Genomic DNA, 22803 nt, shown 5'->3' on the forward strand with positions numbered 1-22803 from the left:
AAATAAAAAATTTAAAAAAAAAAAGAAATTAACACCTGAAAATATTTTTAAAAACCCTTTCAAATATAAAATTTCCATTTTAGTCATTTTGACATGTACTTTGACATTAAGCTCATACTGTGTGTGACCATTAGTACTTAATTTCAAAAAATTGTTCATTCCCCATTTCTTGCAGTATAATAATCTCTAGATTGTTATCTATGGGTTTTTCTAGTCTAGATACTTTATGTAAGAAGAATAGTACAGTATTTGTACTTCTACATATAACTTCTTGCACTACTTATCTCTTCTTCTGTTAAGTCTCTCCATCTGCTAATGGACCCTTGACATATTTACTGTTTTGACTGATAATAATGTTGCAAAAGACACAGGTGTACAGGTATGTATCTAAGTCCCTGCTTTCAATTCTACTTTTAAAGTTGCTAGCACAAAATTTTAATTGCTCCCCTGCCAGAAGTTAGCACTCTGCTTATAAATTAGTTATATACCCTTTTCTATCATTGCTCTCTACACTTATGACAAAAAGAAGGAAAGATAAAACCAAATGGAGTTCTGCTACTTGGCTGATCTGCTAAAAGGCTTGGTCAGGGAAGTATATGACTGTAATGAATAATAAATGTTCTTTGTTATTGTATTTTTGCTACATCCATTTCACATTGTTGTGGATTATCTAAAACTGATATTAAAACAAATGTTATGGATTTAAAATAATAGAGATTCCAGGTCTATGATTTATCACAATGAAATACTTTTCCTCAATGAAGTCTATTTGCAAACACTCTAATCACCAGTCTAAACACTTTATCTCCAATGTATTCCCAAATGGTTGCAATAAACAGCTGAAGGCTTATGCGTGGAAACACTGCTGAACAGAAGTTATGCTTTGCGTTTTCAGCACTTCTCAGAGCACTTAGCACAAGCTGAACAAACTGAAAATAATATTTATAATGCAATGAACTCATTAGAGCAATATGAAGAAAACTGGGCATTACTCAAGCTAAGATTATTTACTTACTAAGCATATAATGTTCAATTTTCTGATGCATGTTGCCTTATATACTCACCTAGTAACACCAGTATTTAACTCATTGACCACCACCCTTCTGCTCCATGCCATGAGATCTCGTTCAGTGGCTATCTGACTACGAGGAGCATTGTTGTGCATTTGCCGAACACCTTCAATTTGACCACTACGTCGAAGCCCAATATTTGGGGAAGATGTGTCCATATTTGGACTTCTCAGAGCTAAAACAAAAACAAGAAAAAATAAAACTTTCTGAGTAAAAGAAGTCTTTTCTATCAGAGTTCTAAATCAAGCAAGAGATTCAAGGACAGGATTTTTAGAAGTGCGCCTCTATCCTTGCTCTACTTTTTCTGGTACCTCTATGTCATTTAAAGTATGATGAATAAAGTAATCAATAAATATTTAAAATTTTATAGGTCTTTTAACTTCTCATCAAGCAACAAGCATTTATTTTTATGACTTCCTTGTATATGACAATCACTTGGGTAAGTGTTAGAGGTACAGTGATGAATAAGACAGGATTGCAATTTGGGGAGAAGCTGAAAACTCAGAGACACACATACAGTAACCATTCAAAAGTGAGTGATTAAAATCCACAAATGAACTTAAAATGAAACTAAATAGGGGATGAATGGAAAAAAAACCAATGTGGTCCCTTTATAAATAAAACCAAAATGTACCACGCCTCCCACGTAAGTTTCACTGTCAACAAAGCAGCTAAAGTACATTTCAGCAACTCTTCAAAACACAGGTAATAAATCTCAGTTCTTTGCTCTTGCTACACTAGATTTCAGGGCCCGGGGAGATAGCTCAGTAGAACAAGCGCTTGTCTAGCAAGCACAGGGTCCTGAGTTCAATCCCCAGTATTGCAAAAAAATTGAAAAAAACAAAAAACAACCCTAGATTTCAAAATAGGGAGGCTACTTGAATTTATGTATTCTTGATAATAAATTAGAAAAGAGTAGTCACTGATTTTAGGTGAGTACATATGTATTTTTTTGGTACCTATTAGTATTAGTGGAAGGTAGGTTTCTTTCACTTTTTCAAGTACACTTTTGACTGTACAGATTTATGGATTTTATTTTTGACAGATTCATACATAATGATAAAATTTTTACACAAGTGATTGTGGGGTTTGTTTCAGAAAGTTAGTACATGTGTTTAACATATGTCGACCATTCAATCCCTATACCTCCCTTTTCCTTTTCGCCCCTCCTCTTCAGTCCCTTCCCTGCATCTAAAACTCTACTCCTTGATCACATCTCTATTTTTTGTGTGCATGAATGTATACATATTTGAGATTTCTCATATATAGAAATGCATGATATTTAACTTCCTGACTTAGGCTTGTTTCACTTAACATAATGGTTTCCACTTCCACTAGTATTTCTTCAAATGACATTACTTCATTCTCTTTTATAACGTACCTGAGTAATACTCATATGCCAAATTTTCTTTAGCAAATTCGTATGTTTATGGCTCTTTCTAAAGCTTAGCTACTATGAATTATGCAGCCAAAAACATGGGTATGCATATCACTATAGTGTGTATGCAGTCTTTAATTCTTTCAGCAAAGTAGCATAGGGAGATCAAATCCTTTCTCTGTGTTTATTTTTGGAAGAATTTCCCTACAGATTTTCACTGGCTTTATTAGGGCATGCTTCCAACAACAATCTAAGAGGGCTCCTTTCCTCCACCCACACATTCTGGTTCGCATTTGATTTTCGTTTTCTTGTTGATAACTATTTGACTGGGGTGACATGGAGTATAGAAGTAGTTTTAATTTGCATTTCTCTGGTGGCTAGATGTTGAACAATTTTTCTCTGAGTATGCTTGTGTTCAGTAGTAAGGACTGAATCCAAGACCTTCACTGAAAATACTCCCCAGAAGTATTTTGAGACAGGGCCTCGCTCAACTATTAACATGCCTAGACTGGGCCTGTCTTGGGTATTCTCCTACATCAGCCTCTGACAGTGATAGGATTACAGGCTTGCAACACTATATCCAACTTCACAGTGGCTTTGACATTTGCTTAGTTCACTTGCTCATTTTTGATTGAATTCTCTTGGGGGAAATGTGGGTAATTTTTTGAGTTTTTTATATGATCCAGGCATTAATCTTCTATCAGAAGTGTAGCTAGCAAGATTTTCTCCCACTCAATGGATTGTCTTGTCAGTTCAATCCGCTGTTACACTAATGTGCAAAACTGTTTAATTCAATACAACTCCCTTTGTTAATTTTGGAGATTATTTCCTTTGCTTTTGGAGTGCCACTCCAGAAGTCTCTGCCTATGCCTACGGATTCAAATATTTCCCCAAGGTGTCTTCTAGCAGTTTAAATGTTTCTAAGTCCTTACTCATTTTGAGTTGATTTTAGTACAGGGGAAGACAGGGATCTAGTTTCACTTTCTACATGTGGATGTCCAGCATTCTCAACAACATTTATTAAAGCTTTGTGTTTTTCTCTAGCATATGCTATTTCCCCCCTTGCCAAAAAACAGATGCTGGTAGGTACATGGGTTTCTTCTATGTCTTCTGTTTTACTCTACTGGTCTACATATCAATTCTTATTTAAGAACCACATATAGCTTTTCAAACAGACTTAACTCTGATAATGTGATTCCCACAGCTTTGTTCTTTTTGTCAGGGTTGCTTTGGCTCTTTTGGGTCCTTTCTTATATCATATGAAACACACCACAACCTAAAGCCACTTATAAAGAAGAGCTCCACATGGCAGCAAATGGACATTTTACCCAAAAGTTCTGTGGACTTCAACACAGAAAGACAACTAAAATGAACAAACAAAGCAACAAAGACCTCAAAAAAATATGTAACTCTTCAAAAAAAAGGATCTCATGGATACCAAAGTGGATTAAATTACAGCCAATGAATTTACAAACTAAGTTAAAATGGTCACTGAAGGGGCCGGGAGATGGCTCAATAAGTGCTTCCCTGGCAAGCACAAGGGTTTGAGTTTAATCCCCGGTTCCGCCAAAAAAAAAAATTAAAAATAAAATGGTCACTGAGCTCAAAAATAAAAGTAGTTAAAATCAATTAGTAGAACTGATTGATATCAAAGAAGATACAAGTATCTAGCTGAACTAAGGAACAAAATGCCATATATAAAGAACCACTTCAGTGAAGAGATAGAAGTTCTCAAACATAAACAAGTAGAAATCTTAGAAATGGAAACCTCAGTAAGTGAAACTGAAAACTCAAATGAAAGTCCAGAGAACAGAAAAGATGCATCAGAAGAAATAATATCAGGACTTGGACAGTGGGTGAAAGTACCAGAATACCAACACATAGAATCAAAGAAAAAAATGAGAAAAAAACCATGCGAGAGTTCTTATATAAATCAAAAAGCAAACTTTAAGGCTCACTGGCACAGAGGGGAATGAACACCAAACTAATAATGGAGAAAATCTCTACTGAAATTTCAAAAATGTGGGGCTTGGTCAAGATACCCCAGTAACCGTGTTTTAAAATCTCAAATAGACACGAGTAAAGAAATCTCCATAGTACATTACAGTCAGAATGTTACAAATTCAGAACAAAAAAAGTATTACAAATTGGTAGAGAAGGGACAAACTGTTGATAAATACAAATCCTAAAATAAAAGCAGATTTCTCAACAGAAGCCCCAATTATAATTAAACTTTTTTTTTATGGCCAGCCAAACAGCTCAGCAGATTAAGGTGCCCGGAAGCAGGCACAGGGGCTGGGGATTCAATCCCTGGACCTGCCCACCCCCAGGGCACAATGACACAGCAACTGAGACAGGGCGTGGTGGTGCACGCCTGTAATCCCAGCACTTGGGAGACTGTAAACAGGAGAATCACTGAGTCTGATGTAGTAGTAAGACACTGAACACCCTGTAGACCCTTCCCTAAAAAGGGGGGCAGGGAGATGGCTCAGTAGAATAAGGGCCTGAGTTCAATCCCCGGTTCTGAAAAAAAAATAACTCCTTACTTACTTGGATGAAATCTGAAAAGTTACTTTAGCCAAATAAATTACAATCAAGTGAAGAAAAAGAGAAAAAGGGCAAATTTTCCCTAACTCTGCATTTCAGTGCAAAAAAAACCTGGTACACATTAAGACTACATAAAACTCAGATATTTAGATAGACATATTTCAGGAAAAGTGAAGGAAGAGATAGGATAGGTTAAAATATTTATTTTAGGGTCTTTTTTGTGCAGGGTTTCACTATGCAGCTCAGATTCATAGTGTTCCTGCTGTTTTCAGACTCCCTAGTGCTGGGATTACAGGTGTGTGCCACCACACCCGGATCCCATCATCAGCTCAGCATGCCAGGGGACATGGCTAGCTCAGCATGCAGTGCCAGGGATTGAAACCTGGCCTCTGCATTTACCTAAGCAAGAACTTAGTCTGCTGAGCTATCTCGCTGGCCCTAAAATATTCATTTTAAAAGAATAACTATATAGTAAATTTTACTAGTATTAAAATCAAACTACTATCTAAGTTATACTTCTATTCCCTAAGAAGGCTTTTTTTCTTGCAGTATATTTTAGTAACTTTCAGCATATTTAGTAAACTCAACAAAGCATAAGGTGGTGGTTCGGGGAGTGATGGTTTAGATTCCAAATAAATGAAAAGCAGAGCACCTGCTTAGGCAGACATAAGGGCTGGGGGTTCGATCCCTGGGCCTGCTATGCCGGCCCCTACACCAGGGGCACCTTGAGAGAGTGATTAAGACTGGGCATGGTGGCATGTGCCTGTAATCCCAGCACTTGGGAGGCTGTAAACAGGAGAATCACTACAAATCCAATCTACGTAGTAAGACCCTGAACACCCTATAGACCCTTCCCTAAATACAGAAAAATAAAATAAATGTAAAGCAGTTTTAATTTTGAAAATTGTATAGGTTGAATCCACTGACAAAGAGCTACTTAATGTACCATTTGCTGAAATGAAAGTAAAGAATGCAAAGCCAAGTTGAAAGGAAGCAGTGTTATTCAAAGTAACATCACCTGCATTTCCTAAATGCTAAGTCATTTTAGTTACAAATACAAATTCAATTATGGCAATCTGGAATATATTATTTCATAATTGTCAACACAATTTTTTTATTTTTTAAAGGTCTTTTCAAATATAATGTTTTGGTGTAAGATAAGGTATATTACAATCATATCTTTCATAAATATACACATACTTACCACCATTAACAGAGTATGATCTATTAACTGGAAAATGTGGAACATCTCCTTGGTTAATTAGTCTCAGATCTTGTTCTCTCTGTAGCTCCCTGATTATCCCGTCAAGAATGCTCTCATCTTGGTCACTGGTTTGCTGTCCAATTACCTGTTCTACCACCTCACCATCACCTTAATAAGACCAAAGATATAAAAGCACAAAAATAAGTATGTTATTTAAAAACTTACATCTACAAATGAGAGAAATAAATATAGACTCAAAATTAAAATAATGTACTGAAATATTTTATAAATAACTTTTAACATTTCAGTTTATGTGTTTCATTTAAACAATGTTCCTACATTAGACATTATATGAAGATATTATATGAAGTTATCATCTTAATGTATAACTATTAATTACTTTTACAATAAATTTTCTCCATGCTGTACTCAAAAGTCAGTTACCTAAAATAATTTTCATCTTTCTTTGGTGAAAATTTCTTTCTAAAAATAAATCTAGGGGGCTGGGGAGATAGCCCAGTGGAATAAGTGCTTGCCTGGCAAACGCACGGTCCTTAGTTCAATCCCTGGTACCACACCCCAAAATAAATAAACAAATAAATAAATAAACAAACAAGTAAAAAATAAGGTTTTTCAAATAAACATTGTCTTTTGTTTTGGTAAGAAAAACTATGTCTAACAGAAGGAAATTCAATTTTTACTTCAGAACAAAACTGATACGTATATATCTCTTTTTCATCTTGTGCTATTAGATCAAATGGTATCTGATCATTTTACCATGTGATTAGATCATATAAGATAGAAAGTAGATACGTTAGTTTTATTCAGTTTTTAACATTCACTTTCTCTTCAGCTCCTCAGAGTACCCATGTACTACCAGTTCATTGCTGTACAACCTTTTATAAGAGAGAACATAAAACAATGTGCTGCATTTCACTCTATGAAGATGAATTTAAGCCATTAATTCTTTAGTAAATAAATAAAATATCATTTGCAAACCAATAACTCACTACCCTCATACCTGAAGAAAACTGCCAAGTATCAAACCCAGATATGAAGGCCCTGCATGTGGCAGGAGGAGCAGGAGGTATTGTGTACAGTGTAAACACACCAATCTAAAAGAAGTACACCAATCTAAAGAGATCAAGTTGCTTTGATAACAGTTTATTCCGATATTTTCTTATACTATGTTCCATGATATTTGACATTCATCTCTCCTTCCTCAGTATCCTCCAAGATTGCTAAACACTCATACTAACTTTCCCAATGTCCAAGAACAAACTGAATTTCAAGTATAAGAATGGGTAATAACTATGTTCCAATTCAAGGTGCATGCCATTTCCTCTTGTATGTCCATTAACCAGGAAGTTTCAGACTAAAATAACACAATGAGCATTTGGCATTTCACCAATTATAAAAGCTTTATGTATTACAGTTAGTTTAACTGTTAATATCAGTAACTATATGGGACAATAAGCTACCATATATTTTAAGGGTGTCCAAGGAAGTATGCCAACATATTCTCTGTTTGCATACATGCTTGTATTTTTGTAACCAGCTTATCTGTGTCCAGCAGAGAAAAACAATGAAAAAGTATTCTGGTACATTAAAAAAGTACTATAAAACTAAAAACTAAAAGAAGTAGTAAAAAATACATTATAATTTGCCCTAGAGTTAAATGAGGAGCATACATCACAGAACAGCAGCAAGTATACTATTTTATAAAACATTTTAAATTTACTTTTAAAGATAACGTACCATTAGCCACATATCCCAGCTGGGGTATGAGCTGTTCATCTTTACAATTTTCTCGTCCTGGTACAAGGCGTTGAAACTGTGTGGGATGCGGGTTTCCATCAACGTCCACCAAGAAGGGGGGCGGCATGAGGTGAGGCGCTTGCTGTGTTTGTTCATCCAGTACATAATTATTGGCATCACGGATAAGAGGTCGATAATCCGTATGGAAAAACATCTGATCTGGAATCTTCATGACAAAGGTTTTAGTATTTAACACATTTAAGTGATTTATATTTTAGGCACTTATCTTCATTCCAAAAGCAAAAAAAACTTCTGAATCTGAAAATACTTGAATTTCTTTGTAATGCTGCACTGGTATACAATACTTAGGTAGAAGCAAATTAACCTTGACAGTAATTATTTTGTTTATGCTTTTCAGTATAATAGAGATTGAATCAGGAAACATTCTAGTAAAGTATTATATCCTCAGCCCTTTGTATTATTTATTTTGAGACAGGATTTCACTTAAGTTGTCCAAGCTGGCCTCAGACTTGGAATCCTCCTGCCTCAGCCTCCCAAGAAAAGATAATTCTATAAAACTCTACCATCTGCATTAGACTTTGGCCCTATTGCATAGTTCTGTAATCATGATAGGAAGAAGTAAAGCAGAAGTCTAATAAATATGGTTAGGCAATTTTATTTGTTACAAAAATTATATAAATCTATATAACCATGTCCTTAATTTTCATGCAAAAGATAGATGAGTACAATATACAGATGGAACAGGTAAAAACCAATCACATCAATGACATTAAAAGCTCATACAATAATGAACTTAGTTCAATGCTTCTAAGTTTCCTGCCAATGCTAGCATTGTATAATCTATCCCAAATCTACAGCTAATAATATAAAAGAACCAACTGATTTAGCTTACAAAGTTATTTTTATAGGTGAAATATCCAATCAAGAAAATGGAAATTCAGTCATTAGCTACTTATTCCCTATTTATAATAAAGAGGCTATCATATAGTTGACTTACTCCTATTACACCTGGATAGCAGTTATTCTAAGCAACAGAATTTCATTAAAAATTTATTCTTACATCATCATCATCTTATCTCACTGTGATGTACAACACCAAGCCAGATGTTCTGGCAGCCATGTATGAAACTTTACTGAGAAAGACAACTTTTAATTTTGTATCTATTGACATAAAACATCCCTTGTTAACTCAAAAGACTTCAAAAAGGTGAATGTTACAATACCAAATGGTAGTCTATAGCAAAAGCTAAATATACTAACCTTTTCATAGTATTTACTGCATCCAAAACCAAAAAGCAGCAAATGCCCATGAGAATCTGTGCAGGCAAAATGGTTTCCATCTGGTGAAAATTTACAATCAAACACCGCACCATGGCCTTGGCCTTCAATCTGAAATTCAGAAATCTTCCTAAGTCATTTTCAGAATAATTTTAAAAATAATATGCAAGTGATAATCTCTCCTTGCTAATACTTTAGCACATCAAATTTCCAAAGTACTCACTGGCTTCTGGAGCCAGAAATCTATTGAATTTGTAAAGCTCAGAGTAAAACTGGTGAGTCAACTTGTAATCCAAGTAAACAATCACTGCTAGCAATGTCACACTTTGTGGAATTCTAAATGGGTGACTGAGAAGATTTATAAGACTTAAATGCAACTGAATTGATAAAGGTACAATGTCAGCAAAATCAAGATGTTATCTTCAGATCTTGATCTGTAATGCAGTTAAGTCTGAAAATAACCATTCTAAATTGAAAAACACACACCAATTTTACTAACAAAAATGGAATTATTAATGCTTTGCATCTATATAAAGGTTCTAGAAATAAGTTCAGATAGTAAACAACATTTTTGAAATGTTCAGAACTATGACTAACAGAAGGACACCAGATATGGAGAATATCAGTTATTTGAATCAACAGAGAAGGATGTTCTATGGGAGCAGAGATTGCTCATCAGTGCTGTCCATAATTTATATGCAAGGTATCTTAAGAGCAGCCATATTCCCAAAGCTGTTTACTAACCAACTTCTGATTACTAAGCCATGTGTGGTATAAAGAGGCAGATAGAAGTACTATAATAACTGCTGTTATTCATAAATTACTACAGTCACTTAAACATTACACTTCTGTGATTCTGGTAAGCTCCACAGTGAATAAATTTGAATTTAAGGATTTGAGAGTTCAAGATCACAATTGGGAACATCTTTACACTACAGTAACAGAACTACTCTAAAAAAACTAATTTTCAGGCCTCGGATTGTTCTCTGAAGTTGTTTTGTACTATGAATATATTAGTTAATTATCACACAAGGAAGTTAGTTTTAGTATCACCTAAGCACAAATTATCTTACCATATTAAAATAATTTCGAATTTTGGTTCCCCGGTCAAGGTCCCAAATAAAAATGTTCCCATCATGACCCGCTGAAAGTAAGATTCTTTGATCAAATGGATGTGCTTCCAAAACAAATACTTCATCATCATGTCCCTGTGATAAAATGAATATTAAAAATCAAAATTAAAACAAAATATCTGGGTCTTTTGTCCTCAAAAAGTCCTGAAAATGTTATCAATTTCAGATGAGTTCAGGCATATCCATTTCACAGCATTTGCTACAGGGGCACTAGATGAAGTTCTATTAGAGTTCTTTAAACATATAACTATTCCTCTTACAAACGAGGAAACACAACACCCAGAAAGGTGTTTAGAGCTCATTAATATGTCCTTGAGGTACAATTTGGAGCTCTAGGATTATGCTATTTAAAAAGCTACAAATAAGGAAATAGAAATATTTTCAAAAAGTTCTTTCCTGCCACAATGATAACAGATAAGCCATTGTCGTTCCACATACTCTACTACTGGTATTCAAATTCTATAGCCCTATCATACATTCAAAGCAAAAGCTCAGAGGCTCTGCGTTAAATACCTGTTTTAGATTTGGCCGTTCCTTATGCTAATAAAAATAATTGTGAACACCTATACTCGGTATTATATGCCTTCTTTTCAATTAAAAAAAATCTATCAATATAGAACCTTAGGCCAGAAGTTGTTAAGCCAAAATGGGTCCCAGATAAGATCAATACAGAACTTGAATTTTTAATTTTTAAAAATGTTTTCAAGGGCTGGCCAGATAGCTCAGTGGATTAAACCAACTGCTTAAGCAGACTCAGGGACTAGGGTTCGATCCCTGGAATGCTGTGCTGGCACTGAACCCAGGGCACACTGAGACAGTGACTGAGACCAGGCATGGTGGCATGCACCTGTAATCCCAGCACTGGGGAGTTTTACGTCTTAACCCATTTACTTTTCCAGTTTTATCTAGTGAGTCTTTCTACTCTCTGTCCTATGACCAAATTGTATTTCTCTCAGCTCCTTTCCACCTGAGGACCATTGAATAATTTGTATTCCTAGAAGTATCTCCTAATGATCCCCTCACATATATTATTTCACCAAGTATACAGTGACAACCTACCACATAAAAACTGCACATAAACAGAGAAACAAGTAATAGGCAAATACTAGGTAATGAAAGAGATTTTTGAAAATAAAGCATGACAATATATTAAAACAAATACTGGTGGACTATCTTAGATTATTTGAGAAGGAAAAGCTTAGTCAAGGAAGTAACTTAAATTGTGACTGGAGAAAATTTTTAATTATTTTTCATATTTTAATCCAAAATTCATTTCCTCAGGAAGCGTTCTTTAAACACTTCCAGATTATATCTGGTCACCTGTTAAAAGCATATATTTATGCAATTTATCTAATTAAAAGACTACTGTTGGGGCCGTTGAGATGGCTCAGTAGAATAAGAACTTGCCTGGCAAGTGCAAGGGCCTGAGTTCAATCCCCAGTTCCGAAAAAAAAAAAAAAAAAAAAAAAGACTGTTGTTTCATAGGCTACAAATTCCAGGAGGATGGGACTGTTCAATTTACCATTTATTCAGAGTACCTATGCTAGCATCATATACAGAATTGATGCTAAGAAATATTTGCTAAATACAAAAACTGTACATACTGTTCAGACCCTCATATCTCAAATTATCATAACTGAAATACAATTACTATGCAAAAACAAGATTTGTCTGTTATAATGATTAAATGTCTTTCCTGAAATTTCTTTAGTTAAAATTTAGTGAAACTAGAAAACCTAGGAGTCAGCCCCTTAGAAAAACAACCTTAAATACAATTCTAAATTAAAGAACTTATTAAGACAGAATTTTACATAGATTTATAAAAATACATATAATGGCCCTGAAAACTGTGATTTTTATACATAGAGACTGTCTAATAATATAACTGAGTCACAGGTAACTAATTAAATTTGAAAACTGGCTAGATCAAACTCAGTGATTCTGTCGGTGTAAAATGCCACTTTTCAAAAATTGGCATGAAAATGTTTCATTAATAATTTCTATAATAACTACATGTGAGCATACTAGTATTTTAGACATACCAAATTAAAGAAACTATTAGGTTTTGCTTGATCATGGTCATTAGAAAAAATAATTATTATATATGTAGGCTATATTTCCACTGCTGTCTAATGTAAACAAATAATTCTTAATAAAGAGTCACATAAACAGTACGTCTCTTCAAACATTTGAAAAGAAACCTGTATTAGGAAATAGGGAAAGTAGAACGAGATAAGCATGAACTTATAAGATCAAAGGAAGTACGTAAAACTTTACTAACAGTACTATAGGTTTCTATAGGAAAAATGACTAGAGAAGCACAGAAAAGATAAATTGAAAACTGTCAAACTAAACAAATTTTCAGAAACCTCACTAGCTTTAGGCTAAGATTATCTCTATAAAGACAACATCATGATATTCTTCAAAGAAAATTGAGTTGTATCATGTCTATATCTATCTGTCTGTCTGTCTGTCTGTCTGTCTATCCACGGCATCTCTTGAAATGCTTTCTAAATTGTTAAGTAAAAACAGATAGGAATTAAGAACTTTAAACAGAACACAATCTGGAGCCAATCCATATCCAGTTAGACTGACAAATATCAATATCACCTGTATGATTATATTGAATTTCACACAAATAGTGCAGTCTTTTATTAATACAAATACATTAAAAAACACTTTTCTACTTCCTCTTACCTCTACTTATTCTATAAACCAACCACTAAAAGTAGAATATAGGGGTCCTGCGGTTTAGCTCAGTTGTTTATGCGCCTGCTCAGGTAAACACAGTCAGGCACAAGGGACCATGGTTCGTTCCTGACATCCACTTGCCTTACCAGACCTGCCCTTAAGGCAGCGTGAGACAGCAAAAAAAAAAAAAAAGAAAAGAAAAGAAAGAACAAACGAAAGAAAGAGTAATCCTTGTTTGGTTTTTTTTTCTCTCTCTCTGTATTTAGGACAGGGTCTATGGGGTCTCACTACAAAGATTGGACTCATAGTGATTCTCCTGTTTTCGGCCTCCCAAGTGCTGGGATTACAGGCACGTACCACCACGCCCAGTCTCAATCGATTCAGTGTACCCCAGGGGTGAGGCCAGTACCACACAGCCAGCCACTACGTTCTGCCTAAGCAGGTGCTTCAGTCCGCTGAGCTATCAGGCTGGCCCATAATCCTTGTTAAAAGCAAATCAACTTACACATTTCTAACTGCACACTAAAATAGATTGATAAATACTGTATTAGAATTGGAAATGATCTTGAAAAGATTTCTCACCTGTTTTTAGTAATACACTTTATACCAGACCTACTCAAATTAAATGTTATGCCTCCTTAAATAATATCCTTTTTGAGTTTTCTTTTTGCATAATGATGGAGAACTTTTGTTCTCAAGGGATCCTCCCACCTCGGCTTCCTGAGTGATAGACTATAGGTATATGCCACCACACCAGAGCACACCTAGCAGAGAACTGATTTTTTGGCCGTACTGTGGATTAAACACAGGCCCTTAGAAATGCTAGGTAAGCACTACTGCTGAGATACACCTGTAGTTCTTGACCATTTTAATAACCCTAAAAATTAAATACTTACGGATAAGGAATGAAGAAGCTGCCCTGTGATAGAATTCCAAACCTTCAAGAGAAAATTATTCACTGCAGTAATAACTGTAGTGTCATAGCGATCCCAGGCTACCATGGTCACCTTCAGTTTAGTGACTTTGTCTTCACCAGATGGCAAGTTATTCCTAAGGAAACAATTTGAAGTATTTATACATCACAATTTTTTAGTAAAGGTAGATACAAAATAGTAAATTATGATATAAATTTCCTGGAAGATGTAATTGTTTATATGAAGAAAAATTAAACTATATTTAACTATGCAAGACATAAAAAGATGTACTCCCCAGGCAAAACCTATGACCTTATTTCTAGGTGTAAAAAGACCTCAGAATGGCAAAAATGTAGTCAGTAATTACTTGAAAATACTAAATACATAAATAGAAGAAAACTAGAAATAAATCTACAAATAACTTGAAAAATAAAATATGAGATTATGTTGTTTATGCATAATTGGCACTTCATTCCCTTAAATATTAATTTTTCAAAGAATTAATCTTATAAAAAGCAGTTACAAACTCAGTAACTTTTTTTTTTTTTTTGCAGTATCAGGGATTGAACTCAGGGCTTTGTGCTTGCCAGGCAAGCACTTATTCCACTGAGCTATTTCCCCAGGCCAAACTCAGTAACTTTTGATTGAATTAAATAAAATATGAATAACAGTTGGCTACAACTACATCAGTTCTATATTGTTATTCATAAGAAAAAAATAAAAAGAAAAAAATAATTACACCTAAAAATTTATATTATCCCAAAGAGGTAATTATACATCATCCAATCAGCAATGAAAATGACAAAACAATATGCTGTTTAAGTGTATATACAATCTTCAGCAGGGATGGCAACAAAATAAAGAACTTCTCATTAAAATTAAAGAGAAAGTTAAACATATGATAGTATTTAATAAGAATAATCCTCAAAGGAAAAAGTAGTATGGAAAGCTAGAAAACATGACCTAGGAAAACTGAAGGCACAGAATAATTATATATAAATCAGTACAACAGAAATCTTATGGTTTTAACAGGGTAGAATTTTGGGTAAGTCATCAATCAATATTCCAGTCTAGCAATCCATAGCAAAACACACTTTTCTTAGCTACTGAATACAGAGGCGAACTTTACATGTATCAATTAACTTAAATTCCTACCAATATAAACACATTTTATGTTTATTATTGTACATAATTTAATGTAAAAAGATAATGAATCATAGAAGAACCACTGAAATATTGAACATCCATTCTTACCTACTCATTTTAGTAGCCATATCTAGCACTATACTCTTCCATTCTTGTTGCTCATACTGCCAAATTCTTGCTGTTCCATCTCTACTTCCACTAACAAATCTCAAACTAGAAAGAAAAATTTAAAATTTCCTTAGTTACTTTTCTCCAAAATGAGAATTGCTTTTCTTCTGATTACATAAGTAATATGACTCTCATACACAACTGGGGAGAACATAAGATGATACAGTCACTTTGGAAAACAGTTTAGTAGTTCTTCAAAAAGCCAAACATTGGGGCTGGGGATTTGGCTCAGCAGTAGAATGCTTGCCTAGCAAGGTGGAAGCCCTGAGTTCAGTCCTCAGTACCAAAACCAAAAAATAAACCTCCCCAAAAAAGCCAAACATAAATTTCTCATGTGGCCCAGCAATCCTACTCCCAGTTACATATCCAAAGGAAAGAAAAACATAAATATACATGAAATAAGTGTATTAATATTCATGAAAGGTTATTCACATTAACCAAAAAGTATAAACTCAAATGTTTATCAATGAAAAAATGGATAAACAATGGTATATATCCATACAATGGAATATTATTCTGTAATAAAAAAGAATGAAATAATGATATACAGTGCAATATATATGGATCCTGAATAAATATTATAAAGACAAAAAGGAAGTGGTTGCCCACAGCTGGGAAAAGAGGCAAAGAGGGTTGGAAAGTTGTGCTTCACTTAGCTATTTATATCATTGAAAGCTCTAAAAGGTTTGCCATCACTGGTACAGTCCTTAAGGACTGAAAATGTTTTAAAATTACCTGTGACAATGGTTGCATAACCCCACAAGTATACTAAAAACCATTTAATTTTATGTGAACTATACCACAGTAAAGTGTTAATTAAATATAATATATACTTATCCACAATTTTATCACTGTTTAATTTCTAGTCCTTCAAACTTAAATAAATTCATAAATAATTATAATTTTCCCCTAAAGGAAACAGAACTGCAGTATATATAAAGTTTTTGCCCGGCTTAAATGTATTCTGTAGATCTATGTCTATAGTCAACAACAATGATAGTATCATCACTTTTAATAAGTGTTTAACTATATGGACATATCACAATTTATTTCCTCAATCTCATTAAGTACATAGTTTCCTCTCTTTAAATAATGCCATGATTAAAATCTCTGAACTTCTGTTTTTATAACCCTATACGCATCTTTTGAGTCAGAGTAGGCACATATTTTAACCTTTTGGTACAGCCAGCCAATCTTTCCCCTTGAAAGTTTCTTTAAACAATTTAAAATCTGATAAAAAGTTAAAGAAAGTGAACATATTCCTAAAACCCTTGGAAATATTGAGCATTATAATATTTCATTATCTTTTCATTGTGAAAGCAAAAGGTATTATTTTCATTGAAATTTCTCTGGCATATCTTTAAGAAGTATGAATTACTTGTGTAATAGAAATAAGAAATTCAAAGAATTTCAAGCATAAACAAAAAGGATGGTAGCCCTACTTTAAAAAGAAATAATTGTAATGTTTTGGTTTTCCCAAATGTGCAAGTATACAGTACATATTGTGAAGGTTCCATGTGGATTTTAGATTTTGACAGATAAAACTTTTATATTTATTGCAGACTCAGCACGGCTGATATTACTGCACTTATTTTTGAATACTTGAAAGAAATGCACTTCAAATGCATATTTACAAACACACACAACCAGTCATCTCAGAATACTTTAGCAGAAATGAAATTTATGCTGAATTCTGAAATATTTAGGGTTATTTTCTCCTCTATAAGCACAATTGTTCTACTTTGTTTATTTGTGCAATGTTTAGAAGGTTGAACTCAGGACCTTGTGCTTGCCAGGCAGGCACCTATGCTGCTGAGCTATCTCCCCACCCTGGAAGGTTCTGATATAGAGTTATTCTCTCTTGGAAAAAGCAAATAAAAAACCTCTATACATAGATGTCTACACAAACATATATGTATACACATATTCTATGGTTATTGTTGTGTTTAGTTTAAATAAGATACTGTGATGTGTTAATTGATTACATAAATAACTAAGAAAATGTTTCTTCTTCAATTTCTATTTTTTAGTAGGAATAAAAGCAGACATATCAATCTTAAAGTATATAACTCAATATAGAGTTAAGTCAATCTTAAAACTGACTTGAAGGCTTTATCATTCCTAATATAGACATCATTCTGTAAACCATTGTTTCACTCTTGCCATCCTTCCATTTAATGAAAATAATAAGGCAGTTACCAACATAAAGCATATATATATATATATATATATATATATATATATATATATATGAAAGATTGGCTGGCTGTACCAAAAGGTTAAAATATGTGCCTACTCTGACTCAAAAGATATATCTATCTATCTATCTATCTATCTATATATATATTGTGTTATTTAACTTTTAAACCCATTATGGGTCAAAATTTAGAACAGGAAAAATTATCACGTATTAAGGATCAGATGTTTTAGAAGGTTAATAGCTATCTGTAGAGCTGAGTTTATAGACATAGAAATATGTATCATATGAACAGTAGAGATAACTGATGTAAATATTCAAAGGAAATCAAGTTATATAAAGCTGAAGCACTCCAGAAAAACTGCTATATGGTATAAAGGTTATAAAGAAATAGGACTTAGACAAAAGGGAAACGATAAAGAGTAAATAAAAGGGGAAAGAAGAGGAAAACATAGAAGAAAAAGAAAAAGTGGTTAGGGGAAGGTATTATATGGCATTTCTGGCTAGGAATGAAATGCATAAGTTAAAAAATGGAAAAGTTGTAGGGGTGGGTGTAGGCAGGAGTGCTTGACTGGTGATGTACATGAAGCCCTTAGTTCAATCTCTAGCATTCCCAAAGTAAACAATTTAAAAGAATGGATAAGATAACATACACGGCCTGTGATAGGAACACCACATAAATCACTTACAATTGGGTATATAAATTCATATGGAGGGCTGGAGAGATGGCTCAGTGGTCTAAAGCACCTACTTAGAACAAGCTTGGCAAAGCATCAGGGACCGCGGGTTCAATCCCCCAGCACCACATGCCAGCCAGCCCCGCCCCCTGGTGGGCTGAGCTGGACACACACACACACACACACACACACACACACACACACACACCTCTCTCTCTCTCTCTCTCTCTCTCTCTCACAAATAAATAAATAAATAAATAAATAAAAATTTAAAAAAAAAATTCATATGGAGACTAGTAGATGGGAAGAAAATGTAAGTCCAAATTGTAGAGATTTTTTAAATGCCAAGTTCAACAATTTGAAGTGTATTTCAGAGACAGAATGGAATACCAAAGATTTCTAAACACAACAATGTTTATCTGGTAGAGAAGCACAGTTCAAACAATGTCATTCCTGACTAATGTGAGTGGTACAAGAAATAAAAAGAATAAAATAAAACCAAAAAAAGCATTCAGTAAGCAAGAACTGTCAGATATGACCAGATAGGAATGGATATGACTAGAAGATAGGATTACTACCTGTTTAAGAATTTAGAAAAGATGGGCAAAAGTGTTACCAAAGACAGACAAGGCTTTTAAACCTATCTAAACAGAGAGACGATAACTATAGCACAGGCAGTCATCTGCAAGGAAATAGTACAAAAATTTCAAGTACTTGTTTATATGAATATATATGACATACTTACCTGTCTCCATTGTTACAGAACTGAACAGCAACAACTTTGTCCTAAGACATAAAATAACAAAGTTTTGGTTAAAATGAATTACTTTTTTTTTTTTTTTGTGGAACTGGGGATTAAACTCAGGCCCTTGCGCTTGCCAGGGAAGCACTTATTCCACTGAGCCATCTCCCAAGCCCCTAAAATGAATTACTTTGTAAAATAAGTACATCACTGTTCCCTTCAAACTCACATGCAAAGGCACCATGGAGTAATTTTTTAATGATATAATTTTATTGAAGAAGCCTATACTGTTCTACAAAGAATAACCAATGAAGTCAATGTATTAGCTAAGGAGGTAGTAATTTGAAAGAAACCAGACATAAGCAGATCTTCCTATCATGCATACCTCAGGACATAGAATTCTGAATAGACATCAGTCTGTTATGTCTTCCACAAGAGAGCATTACAGTCTAAAATACCACGGTAAAACCTGAATGAAATTTCCAACTTAATGTCATAAAACAATCAATTCCTATTTTTCACATTTATTTTAAAAAACTCATGTAATATTTGGTTGGTACTATATAGCTTATATACTTCTATTTCAAACCTTATGTGCATCACTGATGAAAAAATAACCCACAATTTATATGTTAACTTATTCTCATACTGTTAAGTCATCTTTCAAATTGTGTACATGCTATTGATGTACACTACTATAAGTAAGGTATACATGGAAATAAGAATGGTAACATTAAGACTTGTTAAGCTCAGTGTTTTCCATTGCTTTACAAAACAAATTAGGCATATGAAATGAGCAATGAACTGAAACAAAATCATTCCCATAATCCACAGTATGTAATTATGTAAAAAGGAAGAGCCCCATAAATGTGTACAAGGATGTAAATAATTGCAGCTCAAATCTTCCTAAAATGGCCATAAGTGAGTGAGAACAAAGAAAACAAGTGTTACAAACCAGTGGCTTTCACCAAAGTCACATACATACATTTTTGTATATATTATAAGACTGTTCTAAGTAACAAAGGAAAAAGGAAGGCAAGATTCTGCTAATCTTAGGTGACATTCTAAATCTAATTAGTCTAAGATCAATAATCTAAATTCTGGGCTGGTGAGATGGCTCAGTGGTCTAAAGCACCTACTTAGAACAAACTTAGTCAAAGTACAGGGACCACAGTTCAATCCCCCAGCACCACATGCCAGCCAGCCCCGCCCCGCCCCCTGGTGGGCTGAGCTGGCCACACACACACACACACACACACACACACACACAAATAAATAAATAAATAAAAATTTAAAAAAATAATCTAAATTCTGAAAAAATACTTTAGTCCTAAGACATTATTTAACAGGTGTTTTACTCAGTATTTAGACTGCACGTAAAAACATCTTGTACAAGGAATAAAATACAGCAGTTTGAAAAAGGATTTCCATAAATTACTGTGCTAGCTTGAACATGAAACAATTTATATTGATTTTTTTTTCTGTACAGTCGAACAGAACTTATATGCTACAATCATAATAAATTCAGAATTTCAAACTTACCACTACTAAAGAAACAGCACAAAGCTTTTAGTACCACTGTGTATTATAGTAGCATACAGATTAGTAAAGAAAAAAATAGAAGCAAGGTTTCAGGTGTCAAAAACTAAAGCAAAACATTTAAATTTTTCATTTTGTCCTTACCGTATGTGATTCTAATTCAGCAATTTTCTCTGGGATTTCAGAACCCAAATAGTAAATTCTAATCACATGGTCAGTGCTTCCTGTTGTAATGAACATGCCACCTAGAAGATTAAACAATGACATAGTATCAGAGAGCTTTAAAAAGCTCCAAATGCTTTTTAGTTGTATACAACTATGTATTGGTAAAAATGATTCAACAAATCCAAGGTTGTCTTCTATTAAAGATATGCTATTATTCAAAGAAAAAGGAATGAAATTCAATAAAAAAAGAAATACTGAAGACAACTGTATTATTTACCTAACAAAATTTGTCAACTACATATTCAATATACCCTTATGGATCATAAACACTAATGGTTACACTCTTGAAGAGTTAATTTCTTTGTTATTTTCCATAGAGACAAAATATCCTAAAATTATTTATTATAGTTTGTATTTATAAGACTCCTTTAACAGCTATAGTGGCTGAGTGTAAAAACTCATTTGCCTTTTGGATGGTTGAAAAGCCCCAGAGATGATGGTGCTGATAACGCAGAGCAATGCAAATAATACTTTATGCCACAGATACTTAGAAATAGTACAAGTGGTAAATTTTATATTTTATAGTAAAAAATAAAAAAATTAGCTGTTCAAGATTCGTAGCTAAGGGGCTGAGGATATAGCTTAGCAGCATAGTGCCTGCCTTGCAAACATGAGGTCTTGAGTTCAATTCATGGTATTAGAAAATTCGCAGATATATAAAATCCTTCCTTATACACTAAGAAAACAGTTTCTATATGTAGACAGAGCTATATATTTTCTGTAAAATTAGGGCAAGATTTTTGTGTTAAATTGGGGCCTTATACATTTTAGTTAATACATATTTGGAGTATTTACTTTTGTTAAAAAAATAAAATCTGCAGAGGCCAGGGAGATGGCTCAGTAGAATATGCGCACCCTGGCAAGTGCAAGGGCCTGAGTTCAATCTCTGGTTCCACCAAAAATTTTAAAAATAAATAAATAAAATCTGCAATATACAATTGCATTAAAACATGTATGATACAAAAACTCAACCATTATTACCAGTTAATCAGAGTTTATAAAAGTTCATCTTAGTATAAGTTTCACGTTTTTGACATCCTTCCCTTATATTCAGGCATATACATTTTTCTTCATAAAATTAAAGCTTATTATAATTTATAGATTTAAAATATTTAATTTTTATACATACCAGAACTAAAAGATGAACAAGATATTTGAACTCCAGGTCTGGATCTCTCAGTAAATTTCACTGGGCGATCTCTAAAGGGCAAAGAAGGTGTTTTTATTTCTTATTGTGCTCATCTAATGGGTAAAAATCTTTTTTGGGATGGGGATTTTACTATATTACCTAGGCTGGCCTTGAATTATTGGGGTCAAGTTATCCTCTTGCCTCAGGTTTCCATTACTTAGGAGTAAAGATTTGTGCCATCACAAGTGGCATTTTTGGCAAGAGTTTTAACATACTATGGGATATAGCTGGGTTGAGCAACAGCATTGTAGAAAAAACAGAGGGAATTGCCAATGAGTACTATGCCATCCAGTACTAGTATCACCATTCAAGTTAAGCATTCATTATATGCAAATACAAATATCTGTATTGTTATTACAGTTTTATAAACATACTATCATGTTACCACTACTGATGTAAAAATGTCAGAAATAATTTTTCTTTTTTTAAGTTTTCCTTTTTTTTGTGCAGGGTCTCACTACACAGCCCACAGTCGTAGTGATCCTCCTGATTTCTGCCTCCCAAGTGCTGGGATTACAGGCCTGCACCACCACGCTCGGACTCCATTGCCCACTCAGGGTGCCCAGGGGAGAGGCCGGCGCAGCATGCGGAGCCAGAGATCAAACCCTGGCCCCTGTGCTTACCTAAGTATGCACTTAGTCCACTGAGCTATACCACCGGCCCCAGAAATAAAATTCTTGATGCCAAAATTTTCCATCCAAATTTATCTCTTCAAAAGAATTCATCAAAGGTTTACTCAACAAGATCTAATCATCAATTAAAGTATGCATGGATATGTATACACAAATACATATTTAAATGTGTTAAGAGGGGGCCTGCCCCTTAGCTCAGTTCTTTAAGTGGCTGCTTGAACATAGCAGTCAGGCTCAGGTTGCCGTGGTTCGCTACCCACAACTCAAGTCAGCCAAACCTGCCCTGAAGGCATT

General features: G+C 34.0%; 1 protein-coding gene across 1 annotated transcript in view; it reads right to left on the reverse strand.

The window, feature by feature from the left end:
* The window catches only part of Brwd3 (bromodomain and WD repeat domain containing 3), a 157435-nt gene that overhangs the window by 49028 nt on the left and 85604 nt on the right, over positions 1-22803 (reverse strand). The window contains exons 10-19 of the mRNA XM_004638809.2: positions 21818-21888; positions 20608-20708; positions 18928-18968; positions 15249-15353; positions 13977-14130; positions 10330-10464; positions 9239-9367; positions 7958-8183; positions 6200-6367; positions 1065-1245 (exon numbers count right to left, since the gene is read on the reverse strand). Coding sequence (XP_004638866.1) covers positions 1065-1245; positions 6200-6367; positions 7958-8183; positions 9239-9367; positions 10330-10464; positions 13977-14130; positions 15249-15353; positions 18928-18968; positions 20608-20708; positions 21818-21888 — 1311 coding nt within the window. The remainder of the gene's footprint in view (positions 1-1064; positions 1246-6199; positions 6368-7957; positions 8184-9238; positions 9368-10329; positions 10465-13976; positions 14131-15248; positions 15354-18927; positions 18969-20607; positions 20709-21817; positions 21889-22803) is intronic.

This window comes from Octodon degus, unplaced genomic scaffold (genome assembly GCF_000260255.1).
Source record: "Octodon degus isolate 3935 unplaced genomic scaffold, OctDeg1.0 scaffold00103, whole genome shotgun sequence".
Classification (NCBI taxonomy): Eukaryota; Metazoa; Chordata; class Mammalia; order Rodentia; family Octodontidae; genus Octodon; species Octodon degus.